This window comes from Daktulosphaira vitifoliae, unplaced genomic scaffold (genome assembly GCF_025091365.1).
Source record: "Daktulosphaira vitifoliae isolate Bord-2020 unplaced genomic scaffold, ASM2509136v1 Scaffold_4, whole genome shotgun sequence".
NCBI lineage: Eukaryota > Metazoa > Arthropoda > Insecta > Hemiptera > Phylloxeridae > Daktulosphaira > Daktulosphaira vitifoliae.
Genome location: NW_026099575.1, coordinates 7,788,528 through 7,806,986, shown reverse-complemented (window position 1 = coordinate 7,806,986; position 18,459 = coordinate 7,788,528). Strand labels below are relative to the sequence as shown.

The 18,459-nt window shown below is 27.7% G+C and overlaps 3 protein-coding genes across 6 annotated transcripts in view; 2 read left to right on the top strand and 1 right to left on the bottom strand.

Annotated features, from left to right (window-relative positions):
• Positions 1–17,507, bottom strand: part of LOC126903595 (uncharacterized) — a 20,115-nt gene extending 2,608 nt beyond the window's left edge. The window contains exons 1-7 of one of the 3 annotated variants that reach the window (XM_050681876.1): positions 17,472–17,507; positions 3,106–3,197; positions 2,754–2,970; positions 2,412–2,526; positions 904–2,050; positions 655–849; positions 455–563 (exon numbers count right to left, since the gene is read on the bottom strand). In XM_050681876.1, coding sequence (XP_050537833.1) covers positions 455–563; positions 655–849; positions 904–2,050; positions 2,412–2,413 — 1,453 coding nt within the window. In that variant the 5' untranslated portion in view covers positions 2,414–2,526; positions 2,754–2,970; positions 3,106–3,197; positions 17,472–17,507. Of the gene's footprint in view, positions 1–454; positions 564–654; positions 850–903; positions 2,213–2,411; positions 2,527–2,753; positions 3,039–3,105; positions 3,198–17,471 lie in introns of those variants that run through there. The other 2 variants (XM_050681877.1, XM_050681875.1) reach the window with 2 other exon arrangements.
• On the top strand, positions 3,969–5,941 carry LOC126904112 (uncharacterized). The gene is made up of 5 exons (XM_050682836.1): positions 3,969–4,002; positions 4,071–4,259; positions 4,440–5,399; positions 5,650–5,832; positions 5,892–5,941. The coding sequence occupies exons 1-5, from the start codon at positions 3,969–3,971 to the stop codon at positions 5,939–5,941; spliced, it is 1,416 nt and encodes a 471-aa protein (XP_050538793.1).
• LOC126903597 (MD-2-related lipid-recognition protein-like) lies at positions 9,771–13,893 on the top strand. 2 transcript variants are annotated; one of them, XM_050681881.1, is made up of 4 exons: positions 9,771–9,924; positions 10,004–10,120; positions 10,307–10,614; positions 13,763–13,893. In XM_050681881.1, the coding sequence occupies exons 1-3, from the start codon at positions 9,843–9,845 to the stop codon at positions 10,573–10,575; spliced, it is 468 nt and encodes a 155-aa protein (XP_050537838.1). In that variant the 5' UTR covers positions 9,771–9,842; the 3' UTR covers positions 10,576–10,614; positions 13,763–13,893. The 2 variants fall into 2 exon arrangements, with proteins under 2 accessions (XP_050537838.1, XP_050537837.1); XM_050681880.1 differs by lacking the exon at positions 13,763–13,893 and having other exon boundaries at positions 10,307–11,179.
• Positions 17,508–18,459: the final 952 nt, after the last annotated feature.

Genomic DNA, 18,459 nt, shown 5'->3' with positions numbered 1-18,459 from the left:
AAAAAAAAAATTTGACCTCTGGACTTTTCCTCACGGCGAAAATGCTTACCGAATGCTATTTTCGTGTGAAAATTCTCGATTTTATTATTCATATTATATTTAACTTTATAATGCTATAACTTATTGAAAAGTTTATGGATCCACACAATTTTTTTATGAGAAATAATATTTTTTAATAAACCCTTTTTCATTCGACATACTTTATCTTAATCGAGATATTAAGGAACCAGCAGATCAAGTAGCTTTTGGAATAAAACACCAATTTTTTTAAAATTTAACACTATCTAAAGATTTGCATCGAAGCGTTTATTTTTGATAGTGATTTTAATCACTGTCAGATATCATTATACTTGATCCAACTATACCACGTCACCACTGTGCCGCGACCCCTCTGTGCTGGGTTTTTTATAATTTACACAAATATTAATTTTTTTTATTTAAAAAAAAAAACTACCTGTTCCATATAAATTTGTAGCATCTAGGTATTGAAGATATTTATGTGGAATATTGGGATTGTAGTCAGAGATACCTGGATGATTTGCTCGAGCATACCGCTGATTGACCTATATTAAATATAATATATATATATTTAAATATGTATATATTTATTAATATTATTAAACATATTTTTATATTTTTAATAATCACACATACTTGTGTCAAACCTCCACGTATACCCAATTCAAACATTAATAACATATCTGGGTCTGTTATCAATTCAATGTTGACATCAGTATATTTTAACATAGCATCAAATGATAGGTCTGGACATGAATAATAATGAGTGGGATCCAGAGAATAATTTTTTAAACTCTCCGCGCGAAACTTTTCAAATATGTCAGCAAGTACCTAAAAAATAAATGTATTTATAATTGTTAATTACTAAAAAAATTAACAACATACCATAACGTCGACAAGTAAATACTTGTCACTATAATCACCAATAGTTTTGCATTCAAAGTGTTGCCACATTTTTTTTGCATGTTCATAGTCCTCTTCGGATACTGTATTTTTTGTAATGGAACTGTAAGAATTTTCGCGGGTTGGCAACTGATTTTCGTCGAGTTTTTCCCAACTGTCTACGTATTCATATGGGAAAACCGATTTCCGTGTGACCAACTCCAACGATTTAAAGACATTTAATGTATGTGCAAAATCAGGTAAAGTCAAGGTGGTTGTAAGTTGATACAAACTCGCTTGCAAAAATCGATATGAATCTATAAATCGAAGTTGAAAATAATCGCTTATTGTCTTACTGAACGAAATATATTTTTCTTCGGATTGTGCTATAACAGTAATGTCTTTATTGTCGTAAGCCATTTCTGGTATTATCATGTGCGAGTCATAGTTTGAAAGACCATGCATGATAACTGGTATGAATGCGGAATATCGTCGTTGTAAATTACATTTGTGGCATAAAACAGCTCGAAATTTTGCCGTCCAATGATTATGATCCTTGACTTTTACTAACTTATCGGTAAACTCTATTAAACACGAGTCGCAATGTTTTGTGGTATTGAAACGATGTTGTTCCTCAGAAGTTAGAGGATTCATCTCGATGTTAATTTTCATGATATCTGATACTTGTTTTCCAATATCCACCAACGCTGATACAAAATGTTTAGCAGCATCAGGTCCTCGATACATTACTGGTTCCTCCGGTAATCCCTGACACATGTTTTGCGGTAATATTTTGGAGTTGCGTACTAAGTAAAAACAATAACTCATTGGTTTATGTTTTTGTACAATCATAGACTTGTCCGATATTTGTTCCATCGTTCGAACAAGTAAACTTTCCATATCAGCGTAGATAACTAACGGTATTGCTTCTTCTCGTCTTGTGTTTTTAAAACATAATATTGAAAGATCAGAGTTAGGCTGTGGTAGAACAATGCGAGCCTCCTTGAATTTTCCACACATTTTTACATGTTCTTTAAGTCCCTCTTTCCCACTCGCACGAGTTAATAACGGTTGCTCGTTAAATACGCAGAGACATCGTTTACAATGATATTCTTGTCGTTTACTTTTTGAGCGTTGTTTTGATACAAGCCTTGAAAATTTTGAGATGTAACAATAGTGGCTAGTTTCATTATTTTTCAAGTATAGTAAATCAATATGATCTGTAGCGGTTTTGGATTTAGATTTCTATTTAAATACATACAAAATATATTTCGAAAATCGAATGGTATAAAAGGATTTTGCGGCATAATAACTAAAATAAAAAATAATAACTTAATTTAGAAAAAAAATATCTAGACTTATTTACCGTTATTCAATAATTATGATAAAACGAATTTTTATTTATAGAAAAATAACTTTTTACGCCAAATAAATTATTAGTAAAAAAATTAAATTTTACTCTTGGTTAATAATCAACTTATAACACTAAAATAACAATTTAAAGAACTTACATTATTTATTTATTCCTCAAAATGCAGTTGATGCAACAAGTATTCGTTACAGTATAAGTTTTCCGTTCGTCGAAATGCAATTGAAACAACAAGTAATCGCTAGTGGATATAAAATCTGAAATAATTAGCATTTTATTATAATATTCTTTGTAAATTAAGACTATAAAATGTTATAATGTAAATTTATATAATATGATTTCCAATAAGTTTGCAAAAATAAAAAACATTTGAGTTCAATTAATTTGATATTATAAAACTTTTATTTTTTTAAATCTATTAAGACATTAAAAATAGTATATATATATATATATATATAATTACAATAATTAATTTTATACTTACAGTTTAATTTTTATCAAACGAAAAATGTAACTACAACAAATTTCTTTGCGCAAAATCTGATCGTTAGAATAAACTACTACACTCTTATAATTCTTTCGAATGAATAAACAGATCCAAGACTTTATATACTTGCATTGATTAAAAAAATGCAATGAAATTTAATTTATGATATGTTCTTCTGTGTTAATGATGAAAATGACAGATGATCGTCTAATTACTTTTGAAATAGATAATATATTACATTTATGTCTCGTTTTCGCGCATGTTAAGTTCCATGGAATTTTTATTTAANATAATGATTTTGAACAAATGATTGTTTTTTTTACAAATTAGGTAAAATAAACATTCTTACGTAGTTTTTATCTAAATATGTGCATGTCGCATATCAAAATAGCGGATTCGACGTTTAAAATTCGAACTTTTCACCGTTACCGTGTAGCGTACCTGGAAAATGCATTTTTTTTTTCATCAAAAATAAAAACTTACATCTCATAAATACTATATGACCACCCACCGCATCATAATCCAAAGTTTAGATTACAAACAAATAACTAAATAATAAATATATTCAGTTTTTTTAACAAATTACCCAAAATCAACATTTTACGTACAATTTTTATCTAAAATGAAAATAATTGGCGATACTGTACGGTTAATTTTGATTTATCATATTCGATACATCGCGCACCTTAGGAATAAGCTAATCACCACCTCGACATGCGTACATCGTATTTTTATCGCGCTAAAGATACAAACGTTGCGATTCACACCTCCGACCGACACCGTCATCAAGGCGGTTACACGACTACGGCTTATACCCCGTCGACGACGATGACGACGGCGGCGGCGGTTGCGATGACACAATATAACGCGCGACCGTTTGACGTACAACTCCATGGTGAGAGGGTGTAGGCAGGGGCAGAGTCTTTAACATTATTGTATGTGACGTGATGACCTTAAGGGCGATTATATTACGTAACACCTGTGATGCTCCTGATTGAGGGGCACGCGTTGCTGCATACGTCACACCGACAACGACGTAACGCCGAGTCAGCTGACCACCTACCCTCCGCCAACCCACATTATTATCGCAATTTTAACAATAACACACTTGATTTACGACTTTAACAATTACGATTGACCTTAATTAACCATTTAATTACCCATTAACACTCTTAATTTATTACTTTTTGATGACATATGACACTAATTACCATGGCGGCATCCTTTGATGCTTGTATTAATACTAGTAATTCAATACTTACTCAGCTATTAACAAGAATAGCAGACTTAATTTTTTTACAATACTTTATTTAGCCACCTCGATAGATAGTGAATTACAGACATCAATATCGACAGAAGATATTACTACTCAAAGCTCAATATTGTCTTCTGAGATATATACTCAGATCAACACTGAAGCTCAGTGTATTGTGTCTGAAACGCAAACGGATGAATCATCATTCAATTCAACTACAAATTGCAATAAACCTATCGCTTTAACAGGTCAAAATTTTAATTTACTTTTTTAAAATACTTACAATTTTATTAAATTATTAACAAAATTATTTGTGTGTCGACCCCCTTGTGTTGGGTTTTTATAATATTATTTCTATAAAAATTATTATAATAATTTTTATTAATAATATTTTTCAGTGCATTATTACTCAAAATTAAATAAACTAGAGGGAACCACTCGAGTTATATCATCAAATTTCAATGAACGAGTTATTCACATCGATGAGCTCACCCAGACTAACACTGCCGTTGAATTTAATGTATCAGATACGCAAATTTCAATTGTCGTCCATGCAAAGATTGCTACACGGAACTCTCTATTATCATGCGAACAATGTACACAAACCAACGAATTATCTACAGTTAATGAGTCTGTTACCCAAACAGATGAATCGACATTAAATATCGTATGTACAGAGACTGGTACACAGAGTTCTATGTTATCAAGCGAACAATGTACACAAACCAACGAATTATCTACAGTTAATGAGTCTGTTACCCAAACAGATGAATCGACATTAAATGTCGTATACACAGAGACCGGTATACAGAGTTCTGTGTTATCAAGCGAACAATGTACACAAATCAACTATATTGCCGAGGGAATCGAGTGCATCACCCAAACAGATGAATCGACATTAAATGTCGTATACACAGAGACCGGTACACAGAGTTCTGTGTTATCAAGCGAACAATGTACACAGCTCAACTCCATTGCAGAAATAATTGAGTCTGTTACGCAAATGAATGAATTACCTTTGGATTTAACTGTAAATTACAAGTCTACAGGGACTCAGTGTTCTTTATTGTCATCTGTTAAAAGTTCTCTTTTGGAAACTGTAGATGTCCTTGAAAAAAGCGAAGTGCAAACTTGTTACAATAATCAGGTTTATAGACCAAAAATTTATAGTCTGCGGTGGGATTTACCTGAACGAAAGCTAATAATTAATCTAGTCTATGCTTTCAAAGTGCTTCGTTTTTCAAAAGATTATTTTTATATGGCAAATGTTAATGATAAGCATGAAATGAGTATTTTAAAAAATAAAATGAATCTGTTTTACACTCTAAATGATACAGATATACAATTCTATAAACCACAATATAATGAGCTTTGTGCCATTACATACGGTAATTATTAACATATAATTAAAATAGTTTCAAAATTATGAAGTTTCATGGTTCAAGTGTAGTTAATTAATTAATTTTAATAAGTATAAAGCATCATTTAATACGTGTTTTAAACTCTGGATATTTCAATAATTTACCTAATANGTTTTAAACTCTGGATAGTTCAATAATTTCTCTAATAAACAAACATTTTATTCAAAGCAAAATTTACGAACAATTCCAATTAATAATTCTATTATTTAATTTTTAGGTAACGGTAAATGGTTTAGGGGTATTTGTGACCTGGTCGAAAATGAAGTCGATGTGGATGATGTTTATAATGTTTATTTACTTGATTTAGGGAAACATGTAAAAGTAAAATCTGGTAACATCCGTAAATTACAGCCGGCCTTTATGAAATATGCACCCCTGGCAATTAAATTTTTTTTATTAAGTGCGATGACCTATTATAATTTAACTTAAAAAAAAATTTAAAATTTTGTAATTTTTTAGGTTTCAAGTTCAATGTTGAGAGACAGAATACTTTGTNATTTCAAGTTTAATGTTGAGAGACAGAATACTTTGTGGAAATTAAAAAATCAATTTTTCTATTGTAAAATATGTGCAAAAGTTGATTTTAATTTTTATGTAATTGAATCTAATAAGTTATCAGATTTAATGACTTCCTGCTAAGTTTTTAAAAAATTTTTTGATCTTTCTTAAAATTAACTAAATAAGGAGTTAATTTATCAACTATTTTGTTAAATAATTAAATAATTTATGTAATAAAAAATATATTTTTACAGATTTTTCTAGTTTTTGTTTCGAAATCTATTGGTGACGATATTTGAATAGTATATCAAACAATATTAATTATTAAAAACATGTGTGTTTGGTCTGAGATACTTTATTAAATTAAAATCGTACAGATATTTGCGACAACACAGTTAGATAACACAATATGTCCTTTTTTTTTTTTTTTTTTTTTTAAAATAACTTTATAAATTTACATCTATACCTATTTTGAGTTTTGTTTTTTGATTTTATTTTTTTTTTTTTTTTTTCTATAGGAGGTCTTTACACCATTTTCTTTTTAATATTCTTGGTGGTTTGTCGGGGATGTGCTTTGAGTAGAGGTATTGAATATTAGGGTTTGTGTGAGAGTTTAATTTGTTGTAAAGTTTTAGGTAAGCAGTTTTGGCAATATTGTTAACATAACTAATTTAAAGATCTGAATGGAGAGTTTTATTAGGGACGTACCAAGGGGAATTGGTGAGTGTTCGTAGGCAAATGGATTGAAAGGATTGGATTTTTTGGATGTTGGATGGAGCGGCACAGCCCCAGATTTGAATACCATAAAACCATAGTTGGAAGAGAAGAGTTTTATAGATGAGTGTTTTTAGTTTTAGATTAAGTTTGGAACGTAAGAGAGGGCGAAGTAGATGGAGTCGGGTGTTTAATTGTTTTCTTTTTTTAGTTATATGGTCTCTCCAAGTTAGTCGTTTGTCAAAAATGAGGCCTAAGTATTTTACTTTATTATTTTTGGGGGAGTAAAGTGTTGTAGAGTTTGACTGGTGGACAGATGTCTGGTCGAAGAGAAAAGGTGATGTGGTTTGATTTGGTTGTATTTACTTTAATTTTCCATTCAGTAATCCATTTTTCTAAAATATTGAGGTGGTGTTGGAGTTTGAAATTTGTTATTAAGGGATCAGCGTCAGATGCTAATATGCTTGTATCGTCAGCAAAAGTATTTAAGATTGTGAAGGTAGATTTAAGTATATCAGCTGTGTATATTAAGTATAAAAGGGGGGATAGGTCACTGCCTTGGAGAACTCCGGCTTTTATAGTGAAATGGTTAGAAAGTGAGTTGTTTATATTTACTTGAAAAGAACGTTGGTCTAGGTAAGATTTTAATATTAAGTAGTATGGTGTTGAGAGGTTTGATTTTAGTTTGCCAATTGCATATTTGACTTCATTTGGAGAAAAGTGTTGGGATTAAGGCGAGGAAGATGAAGAAGATATTAAAACTATTTGGTGATAAATATTAAACTAAAACATCTTTAAAAATTAAAAAACGAAAAAAATCTTTAATGTATAAATAAAAGTGAAAATGTAACTTATTTCCTTATTGTCTTTTGCCGATCGATATTTTCTGTGAATTGTGTTGCCTATTTAATTACAAAATAGGATTTTAATTGAATCACTCAGTATTTATGAAGTTATACAAATATTTCTAGTTCTACTTATTTATCTAAGTTTTATTCTATAATAATTTTTATTATAGAAAATAAGTGTATTATACACTTATATTATATAAAATTTACTTTTAAATTTAAGTTTTTCAACAAGAAAGATCTTCAAAAGACATACATTTTTAACAATGTGAAGCTATCTAAATGTTCATATATTTTAACTAAAATATAAACCTTAAAAATAAAAAAAAATTTAAAGGAAACTATTCAACATAATAAATAACTAACTTAATTTAATATATTGTATTAGTTATAATTTTTTTATGTGTAAAAAATTCGAAATAGAAATGTCGGCCTGACCTAATGGGAAAAAATGTATGTTTTAGTCCAAGGGTTCGATCCCCAAAGTGCCAATATTATTTTTGTGATTTTCTCATTAGTGTTATCTGGTCTCTGGTGCAAGCAAGCTAGAATATCCGTCCCATCCTTCAGTGGTTTAGCCAATAACCATCTATCTTTGACTCCTTAATATGTAAAAGAAGACCACCACACTCTGTAAAATGTTTGAGAAATAGAAGGCTGTAAAACTGATAATTATAATTGTTTAATAAGTTCAAAGTAATTTTAAAGTAATATTTTAGAACAAGTATTTATTTTGTTTATTTAATCGTTAAATTGAAAAAATTTGAAAAAATGGCTTTTCAAATTATCGTGCTCACTGTATTTGTTTTAATTGTTCAGCAATATTTATTGAACACATCTTCTTATAAATTACTAGACATTGTTGAGATAGTTAAAACGCTAATATATTTTAGTCACAGTTTTTTCTTAATTGATTTTGTTCAATTATTAATTGATAAGAGTTGAATCGAATTTTAACAGAAATTTTGTTTTAAATAAGCATGTAAGGAAATTTTAAAAATCATTCCTTGAAGTCCTTAGACTGAAATGAAATTTCATACTAAAATATTAATTATATACAGTAAGATATAAAGAAATTGCATTATTAGTATGATTTCCATTTAATTTAGCTGTAATAAGTGGGCTTTTTTTAATTTTCTTCTACAGAAAGTTTTATTTTTAAATGATATTCCTAATTTTATGATTAAATTATGATTTTTTTTTTTCAAAAACTTTAAAAATTTGACTTAATTTATTACAATTATTGTAAGGCACCTAATACTAATATTTAGAGATGATATTTAAATGCAATTTTTGACAGTCATATGTGAATTGAGGAAAACTTTATTTATATACCATTAGTTATCAACGTTCTTAAAAACAACATATTCAATTGAGTAACAACCTTAATGTAATTAAGAAATAAAAAAAAAGTTTTTAATATTTGAAGGACGCAATAAAATCTAAATTGAAAAAAATGTTTTAATGTTTTACATAAAAATGTGTAAAATTTTTGAAGTTTTAAGTGACAAAGAAGATGACATAAGAATCAATAATTGTATATTTATATATATAATTTCACAATTAGCTAAGAGCAATTTTATAATGCAAACATTTTTATGGACAACAAAAAAAGAATATATTTTTAATGTAATTATATAAGGTAAATATAATAAGAATTCCATGCTCATTTAAAGCTTGTTATAATTTTTTCAGATGTTAAATATTTATATGATCATTCTCAATTTTAAAAATATTATAACTAGACAATGGTAGGTTCTTTAAATTACAAAAAAATGTAAACATTAAGAGTTCATTGCAACAATGGAAGTAAAAAATGTTTTAGAATGTACTGACTAAAGTATTTTAAAATACTGAATTTATTTTAAATTTTCAATGAGGATAACAAAAAATAATTTTAAAAAATATTAATTTATTATTGCTTCAAAATTACTCTATGTTAATTTTTATCATACATACTTTTATTAAGTGTATACGTTTTTATTTCTAGTGAATACAAATACGTATTTTTAGTATGCAAAATGTATGTTTTTGATAATCTTCAGATCAAAAATTTATCTTAATTGCAATTTTTCTTGTGCATATTTGCATGCTTATTTATGTGTTTTAATGAATATGAGCCTTGGTTATAAATGATTTATTTATACAAAAACTACTAAGTATCGATAATTGAATACTTGGAGTAAACAGGTTTTTAAAATCAATCTCTAATTCTACTTATCTACCACTTAACACTTATTTGTTTTAAACTTGTTGGAAAGCTATAAAAAAAAAATATTAACATTTATTTGTAATATTTTACATTTAATGGTCTACACTGCTAATTTAATAATAAAAAAATCTCGTAAAAATGAATACCTTATTGTTATCAGCTCTAGTTTTTTTGGCTTTTGCCAATGGAGAAGAAATTAAAAATTTTGAAATGTGTCCAGGTACCTAAACTATATTAAATAAATATGAAATATGAATGAATACATATTCTAGAAAATATATTTATTTCAAATTTTGAAGGAACAAGATGTAAAATCTCAAGTTTAGATGTTAATCCGTGCCCTCAATCATTAAAAGGAAAGATGTGTGAATTTTCAACCGGATTGAATGTGAGTGTGAATTTTAGCTACATTACTGGTAAGTCCATAAAAACTGAATTTACGTAAAAATAGTAGTTTTATAAAATATGAAATAATTAAAAAAAATAATTATTTATATTTTTTTGATTGGCTTATTACTAAGAAATTGTATCTTAAACTGTTTGATATTTAAAAGTTTGAAATATGTTTGTATAATTGTAAGATATTTACAAAATTATTACAGAATTTAGCTCAATGGTACCTAAAACAAATTGGTACGCTGTTGTGGGATCCTTAGAAGTTCCCAATCCTAATATGAAAACAGATGGTTGTTTGTACACCAGTTGTCCAATAAAAGCAGGTATAGAAGGTAAATATTACACCGGAGAAATACCTTTAATTAAAGCGATCCCAAAGGGCCAATATGTTGGTCAAATCAAATTTTGGGATGGAACGAAATTTGCAAGTAGAAAAGATCACTGTTGTTTCCGTCTTACAATAAAAATAAATTAATATTGTAAATAAAAATGATTTAATCATTATTTTAAATAGGTAAAATAAAATTTTTTACGAATAATCTACAAAAAAGATTAAATGCACAAAAAATGCTGTATTTAATTATTTATTTTATTATTAGAATATCCTAAAATTAAAAAATGAATACAAATTTTAATTTAAAACTAAAAATATTTAGCTCAGAAAGCCATAAAAATTGAAGAAAAATCGCGTATACTTATTTTATAAACAATGTTATCATCAGCGCTAAACACATACTAAGTATTTATTATTACGAAATACGTTTACTCGATTGATTAGAGTTTTTGTGGCTTATTGAGCTAAATATTTTGTTTTAAATTTATATTTTAAATATATTTTTTCATTTAAAATAACATTTGTGACAAGAATGTAAAATGGTATTAATTAACATTTTATTTTAATTGTTATCTTTCGTACTTTTTCTATTTTAACAGAACCTATGAATTTTTTATTATTTAAATTTGTGGCTTTTAACATAACAGATTTTTACTTATAACACTTTAAATGTCGTAGAAGTATATCGAAATTTATGTATAATGATAAATTTTAATCAAGAGATTGGATTGGAAACGAAAACGTACTTACAACTTTTGTAAATGTTCTGTTTCTTACTTAGATTTAACTGATAAATCAGTTTATAGAATGTGTTTTGTTATGTATCGAGAGAGATCTTTAGTTTGAAATTACTGAATTTTGAACTAGTATTTTAGTTTTATTTAAAAGCTATAAATCTAAAAAGCATTTGAAGAAAGATTTTCAATTGATACTTAATTATAGTATACTTGTTTTTAATGGGTAACATTTTAAGCATACAAATTTGGAGGTTATAGTGATATCTATTGATATTTTAATATTTTTTTTTATGACGAGGTTTTGTCAGCAAAATGATATATCTACTATACTATACAGAGTGAATTTTTTATCATAACCTCATCTATTACTCACAAAATCAAAATAATTTAAACACTTTTTTTGGTTACCTTTAGTAATAAATTGTTCTTAAATTATTAACTATGTAATATTTCTTAATGTTTTTTTAAATGCCATTTACTATTAAAATAAAACCTCAAACATTTTATATAACCTAAAATATGTGTTCAGATTTAAAAAAAACAAAGTTGACACCCAATCCATATAGGATGAACTTAATAAGTATTACATAGCTAATAATTCAAGAATAATATATAATTAAAGTAAAAAAAAAAATAAAACGTTAAAATTATTTTTGTAGGTAATTGAAGGGTTATGATAAAAAACTCACTCTGTCTACTAGAGATATCTAGAAATTACACGGTGTTCAGTAAGTCAGGAAACGGGATTCTATTGTTCTCATTGTTACAAACAATGAGAACAATAGAAACCCGTTTCCTGACTTACTGAACACCCTGTATAAAAATTAGTACATAAAAAATACTGTGAATTTTTTATATAGTGTTCAGTAAATAAGGAAATGGGTTTTAATTGTTTTGATTGTAACAATTGACCTGTTTTGTTACTTACTGAACACTGTATATTCAGTAATACTATTAAAGAAAATAAGTGATCTAACATTTATCACACATTTGATTAAATACAGTGTTCAATAGAACACCTATGAAAACAATAGAAGCCCGTTTCCTTATTTACTGAACACTATATAACTTCTTAATCCTTTTTTTACTTAAAAAATATTATGGATCATATAAATATCATAAATGTGTTAAATAATGTATACAAGATAGAAGTTAATAAGAAAAAAGTATTATAACAGGAAACGGAAAATATGTTAAAATTTTGATGTTACACGCCCCAAATATTACATTAAAAAACAAAATTCACCATTCAATTCATCGAAATTCTGATAAATATTCAATAATTTTTATTTATTTTAATATATCATTGAACAAATATTATGTGATATACTTATCCTATAGTATTATGGTAAGTGAAATATGAAATAAAGTACAAAACTCTAGAGGTATAGTATATAATCATATAGATTAGTAGAAGTTTATTTAAGTTAATAGTTTTGTGATACTTCAAAAGTTTAACTAGTAAAATAATTTTAAGGAAATTATAAAATAATAAATGTGTTTCTTAAAAAATATTTTTGAAATTCTAATAGTGTACCAAAGGTGGTTTAGAATAATAACTTTTGTATAAAACTATCTTTTTCAAGATAATTTTTGCAGATTTTCCAAAAATACTACATGTTTTAATCATATATTAAATTAAAAATTATTTTAAATCAAAGTCACCCAAAACCTTATCTTCTATAAGCAATAGCTATTAAAACACAATCGTAACAAAACATTCTATATTAGCAATTTTAATTACTATCAGATTTTTATCTATCATAGTGCCTTATATACCTTATAGTGCCTTATCTATACCTAGGTATAGTGCCTTATCTATACCTTATCCCATCGTTACGTGCCGGACTTTAGTAACTTTGGCAATTTTATTAATCATAGTTCAAACATTCACCAATTAACTATTAAATATTGATTGTCTATTGCCTTATATGTGTGGTGATATAAAGAATGCAATGATAATTATACTGAAGTAGATATTTTAACATTAATTAATTTTAAAATTATGACTGAATTATTGGATTTAATAATTTCATACTACTATTTTAACTTACAGTAAATACATTTATAAATTGTAATTTCTTTTTATCAGGCTTGTACTCCCAATTAATTAAATAGAAGCAATTGTGTCACATTCTAAAATTTAACTAGTCATATTAGCTTAGTTATAATAAGAATTACAAAATATTTATTATTTATTTTCTTTTACTCCTATGAAATTTCGTAACATTTTTAGTGCATTTATGGTATAAACTTAACTAAAAATAGTGGATTAAATAAAAATCATAAAAAAAGTCTAATTAAAGTTCACATCTAACACATTTTTCATATTCAATAATCATAACTTGTGTTATGTAACTTGATGGCTGACAATTATTATTAAATTATTTATACATTATACTTATAATATATACAATGTATATATTATATGTATATTATACATATAATATAATAATTATACAAGTATATAGTTATTCACATAAACCTTGACTTTATTATAAAGATTTTGTTGCATATATTTTGTAAAATACTTATTCAGCTGTTTAAATAATCCTATGCAACGCTGATTATATTTTTCACCTTTGTTATAGATAAAAAAAATAACAATACAAATAGATAGTACCGACAATTTGCTTGTGTGCGAATATCACCTCTGAACCAATAGTTATTGTAACAACAATGACCATGCACCGTTGCGAGAGGAAAGAAAGTATATTTGGAATTCGGTATTTAGCATTACAATCAAGTAGTTCAAGAACAACACGTATATAATTATTGACAAGATAATATTTCCGTTAAACATAAAAAAAAGAGAAATAAATTTAATAAAATTCCCTAAAAAATATTAAATGAATTGGTGGTTTCTGAAATTCAGCATTTTATTATGTAGACTTTAAGATGCCCCTTAAAAAAACTAAATTTTTAACTTAATAGTTACCCACTGCCGTTTAGGGCGATAGATGTTAAAACTGCATATACGATAGATCTACATAAAAAATCGTACCAAATGGATACTTGTACTAATGGTCGTATAAAACTTGTCTTCTTTTTAAATCGAACTGGTGCAAGTAAAACCGCAACACGAGCCAACTACTTCCGGTTGGTCAAACCAATTTAAAACGGTCATGACTGCAACACACTGTTCGGCAAAAACAGACGTCAATACCACCCAACCGGCAGGCGAGTTGTCATTCATAGCCACACGACGTAGGGACCGGTCAAACAACAGCGCCGCCTTACCGTTACGACGGTGGTGGTGTCTGTTTCGATAAACAATAAGACGGAAGTAGCAACGTACACTGTTAACACATGAATCTCCACTACACTCGACGGCTGCAGACACAATAATATAACTATTGCCGGGTGTCTGCGGCATACCTGTCGTGACAAACACGAACGTGCACAATAGAACACAAACTGCCACGAACTAATAATGTTCCAACATTGTAAAAAAAAATTCTCTGAGTACTTTTACTCCGACAACAATAACTGCGATTACCGGGTTACAAAAATTTGGATTTTACTAGACGGCAATTACTCCGAATGGGACAACTAATTAATTTATCCTAATAATTCTTACTTCAAATATCGATAATTCACGATGTTCATTAGTACAGATCTTAGATCACTTAACCCTTGACGAAGTTTTGTTGCATACGTTGTTGGACCCTCATAAATATTATTTGGTATAATAAATTCACCGGGTAATCATAAAGTGCATCCGTATACTAACTTAGCTGATGAACATTTTATATCCTCGTTCAGACTGCAACGTGTCCCTAGTAAAATAATAGGCATACTTTCAAACCAATTTTTTTACACATGACACATATTTGCACACTTTAACTGTCTACGAAAACGTTCCACAGGTCCATTAGATTGAGGGTGAAATGCTGTTGTCCTAATTCTTTTTATTCCACGCAGCTTTGTAACACTACTAAAAATTATAGATTCTAGTTGAGTACGTCGATTCGTTGCCAAACTAATTGGTACATCACGTGCAATCCAGTTGGAAAAAAATCATCATCATGGTTAATATTTTATTAATTTTTTTTTCTTTCAATTCAGAAAGGCGTTCAATTTATAAGTAAACACTTGTTGTTTGATGGCGGTTTCTCAAGAATGTCTGATATATAAGCAATTACATCGTCATTTAATGCGCCGTAATTTTTACTACTTGAATCACAAAGCATGATTCAAATTGTAAAAAACACATTTTGGGATTTTGCATTCAAAATCGTAGTACATATATATGTGCTGAATATCACTTTTGGGACCGGAAATTTCGTTAGTCATAATTATTAACATAATGAAAAAAAAAGTCACGTCGAGGTTACCATTTGTAGAACGAAGAGAAGAGAATTGAGCAGAGATAATAAAACTAGAGCATTTAAATAGGACGTAATAATGACCTATATACTAAAATTATTTTATTAATTATACGTGATGAATTATTACGTATTGAACAATTCAGTTCAATACTCAGTTCAGTAAAAACGTTGCCTGCATGTCATGCGCATCTTATTTTAAGCTATAAATACAGTTTACTTACGCATTATTAAAGAATAAATATTGAGCTTTTGTCTGATTTTTATGTAAAAATATTAATTTTTATAAAATAATCAATAATATCAAAATGTCAAATAACTTAAAAACAGATACACCATTGAAAAAAACTTCGTCATTGTCATCTCGAAATAATTGTGAGTTTACTCTCTCAGATGTAATGAAAAAATTAAAACAAATCGAGTCATCTCAAGACCAAAAAATTAAATCCATTAATGATAAACTTTCTAGATATGAAACTAATTTCTCTGTTCTAAATAATACTCTAGAAGGAATGTTAAGCTCTATTAACACTTTAAAAAATGAAAATGAAAATCTTAAATCTGAAATAAGTAATCTTCGGAGTAAAATTTCCAATATGGAATCCCTTTACTCAAGTAAAAATTTATCTTCTGAAGATATTATTTTAGAAACATAATATAGTCTTACTAAAAGCAATAATGTAATAGTCTTTAATTTAGCTGAGTCACCAAATGAATGTTATCAAGAACCACTACAAATTGCAATGGAGCTATTGACTGATTTAAATTTAAATAGTAGAATTACTTTTGCTAAACGTATTGGTAAAGGTAGATCAGCTGGCCGCCCACTCCTTTTAAAATTCGAGAATGAGTTGAGTGTATTGGAGCTGTTAAAAACTAAATTGCGATCAATTGAAAAGTGGAAGAATGTTTGGTTAAGTCCTGATCTTACAAGATCTCAACAAAATACTATGAAATCATTACGTTAGGAGTTGCGCCATAGACGTGATGCTGGAGAAAAAAATTTGGTAATAAAATATGTCCAAGGAGTTCCAAAAATCAGTTTAAAAAACTAAATTCACTTTCGTTTGATAATTATCATAAAAGTAACTACTTTTGTACTTATTGTAAAATAATTAATAAAAACTGTGTATATAATAATAGTTATAAGAATTCTGCAAACTTTACTCTTAGTGGATTTTATCAAAATGTTAGAGGTCTACGAACTAAAATAAAATTGTTAAAATGTAATATCCTACTTATAAATGCCGATTATTTCATGTTGACGGAGTCGTGGTTAAATACAGATATACTAGATTCTGAATTAGGCTTTAGAGAATACAATGTGTTTAGAACCGCTCGCATCGTTTCTACTAGTTCATATTTGCGTGGTGGTGGCGTAATAATTTGTGTTCATAAGAAATTTAATTCTAAACAGGTTTTCACTCCTATTACTAGTGTTGAACAACTATTTGTACTGGTGGAGGTTGGTGATAACAATAAGCTTTTGTTAGGTACTTGTTATATACCGCCAGTGAGCCCATTTAGTACATATGTAGCTCACACTGGGACAGTTGATTATTTGTGCTCATTATTTACCAATACACAAATTATTTTAACTGGAGACTACAATTTACCAAATGTTAAGTTTTCTAATTATGATCTTGGTATGGTATATTTAGGTAATTATTCACAAAATTCTGATATTATTTTTGAGCAATTTTCACATTTAGATTTTTATCAAGTAAATGAAGTTGAAAATGATTTTGGAAGGACATTAGATTTAGTATTTGTATCAAATAATTCTAATCGTGTTAAAAAAAGTGAAGATAATTTAGTTCCTGTTGATAGTTTTCACCCAGCACTTTACATTAGCTCTGACATTACTATAAGACCTAGCCGATCAGTAGTAGCTATTAATAAAAAATTTAACTTTAAAAATGTAGATTATGTTTTATTAAATAAATTGTTAAATAATTTAAATTGGTCTTACTTGTATGAATGCAATAACATAAATTTCGCAGTTGATAGGTTTTATGAATTGATTTTTTCAGTTATTGAAAAATCAGTTCCAAAAACCTCACCGAGTAAATCGTCGTTCCCAAACTGGTTTTCTAAAGAATTAATATCCCTAATTCGTAAAAAAAATAAATTACACAGGAAATTTAAACAAAAAGCTTCTTTATCTATTTACGAAGAATTTTCTGTAGTTACATTTAAGTGTAAAAAGCTTTCGAAAATTTGTTATTCTAACTATTTGAATGATATTCAAAAAAACTTAAAAACCAATCCTAAATTTTTTTGGTCCTACGTAAAAAATTGTAAAAAGGTAAATTGTCTTCCTTCTACCTTGGAGCTAGATAATTTTCATTCAGATAATATTAATAACATTGTTAATATGTTTGGCCAATTTTTTGGTTCTGTTTATTCAAATTCTAGTAATATTACAAATGGATCTTTTAGTAACATATCTGAACGCATTGATATAAAGAATTGTTATTTCTCAATAACTGAAGTTTTTGAGGGTCTATCGAATTTGAATATGACCGTAGATCCGGACTTTGTTCCTGAGATTTTTCTCAAAAACTGCCGTTACTCCCTTACTCATCCAATCCATTTTCTTTTATCTTTATCTCTATCATCTGGTATTTTTCCTACGACTTGGAAAACCAGTTATGTTTACCCTATTTTTAAGTCTGGGATAAGATCTAACATACGTAATTACAGACCTATAACTAAAATGAGTATTATACCGAAATTATTTGAAAAGTTGTTATTACCAAAATTGTATTACACTTTTAGCTCAATACTGGTAAACAATCAACATGGATTTAGAACTTCTAAATCTACAGTTACTAATTTACTTGTCTACTATTCTGATTTAATGTCTATTATTTCTAAAGGAGGTCAGGTAGACGCTATCTACACTGACCTTAAAAAAGCGTTTGATAGTGTTAATCATTCTATATTAATAAGTAAAT

Excerpts from the sequence above, each read along its gene's own strand:
- LOC126903597 (XM_050681881.1), top strand. The coding sequence starts at position 9,843 with ATGAATACCTTATTGTTATCAGCTCTAGTTTTTTTGGCTTTTGCCAAT. Across the intron at positions 9,925-10,003 it reads AAATTTTGAAATGTGTCCAG|GAACAAGATGTAAAATCTCA; the intron begins GTACCTAAACTA and ends CAAATTTTGAAG. Across the intron at positions 10,121-10,306 it reads GAATTTTAGCTACATTACTG|AATTTAGCTCAATGGTACCT; the intron begins GTAAGTCCATAA and ends AAATTATTACAG.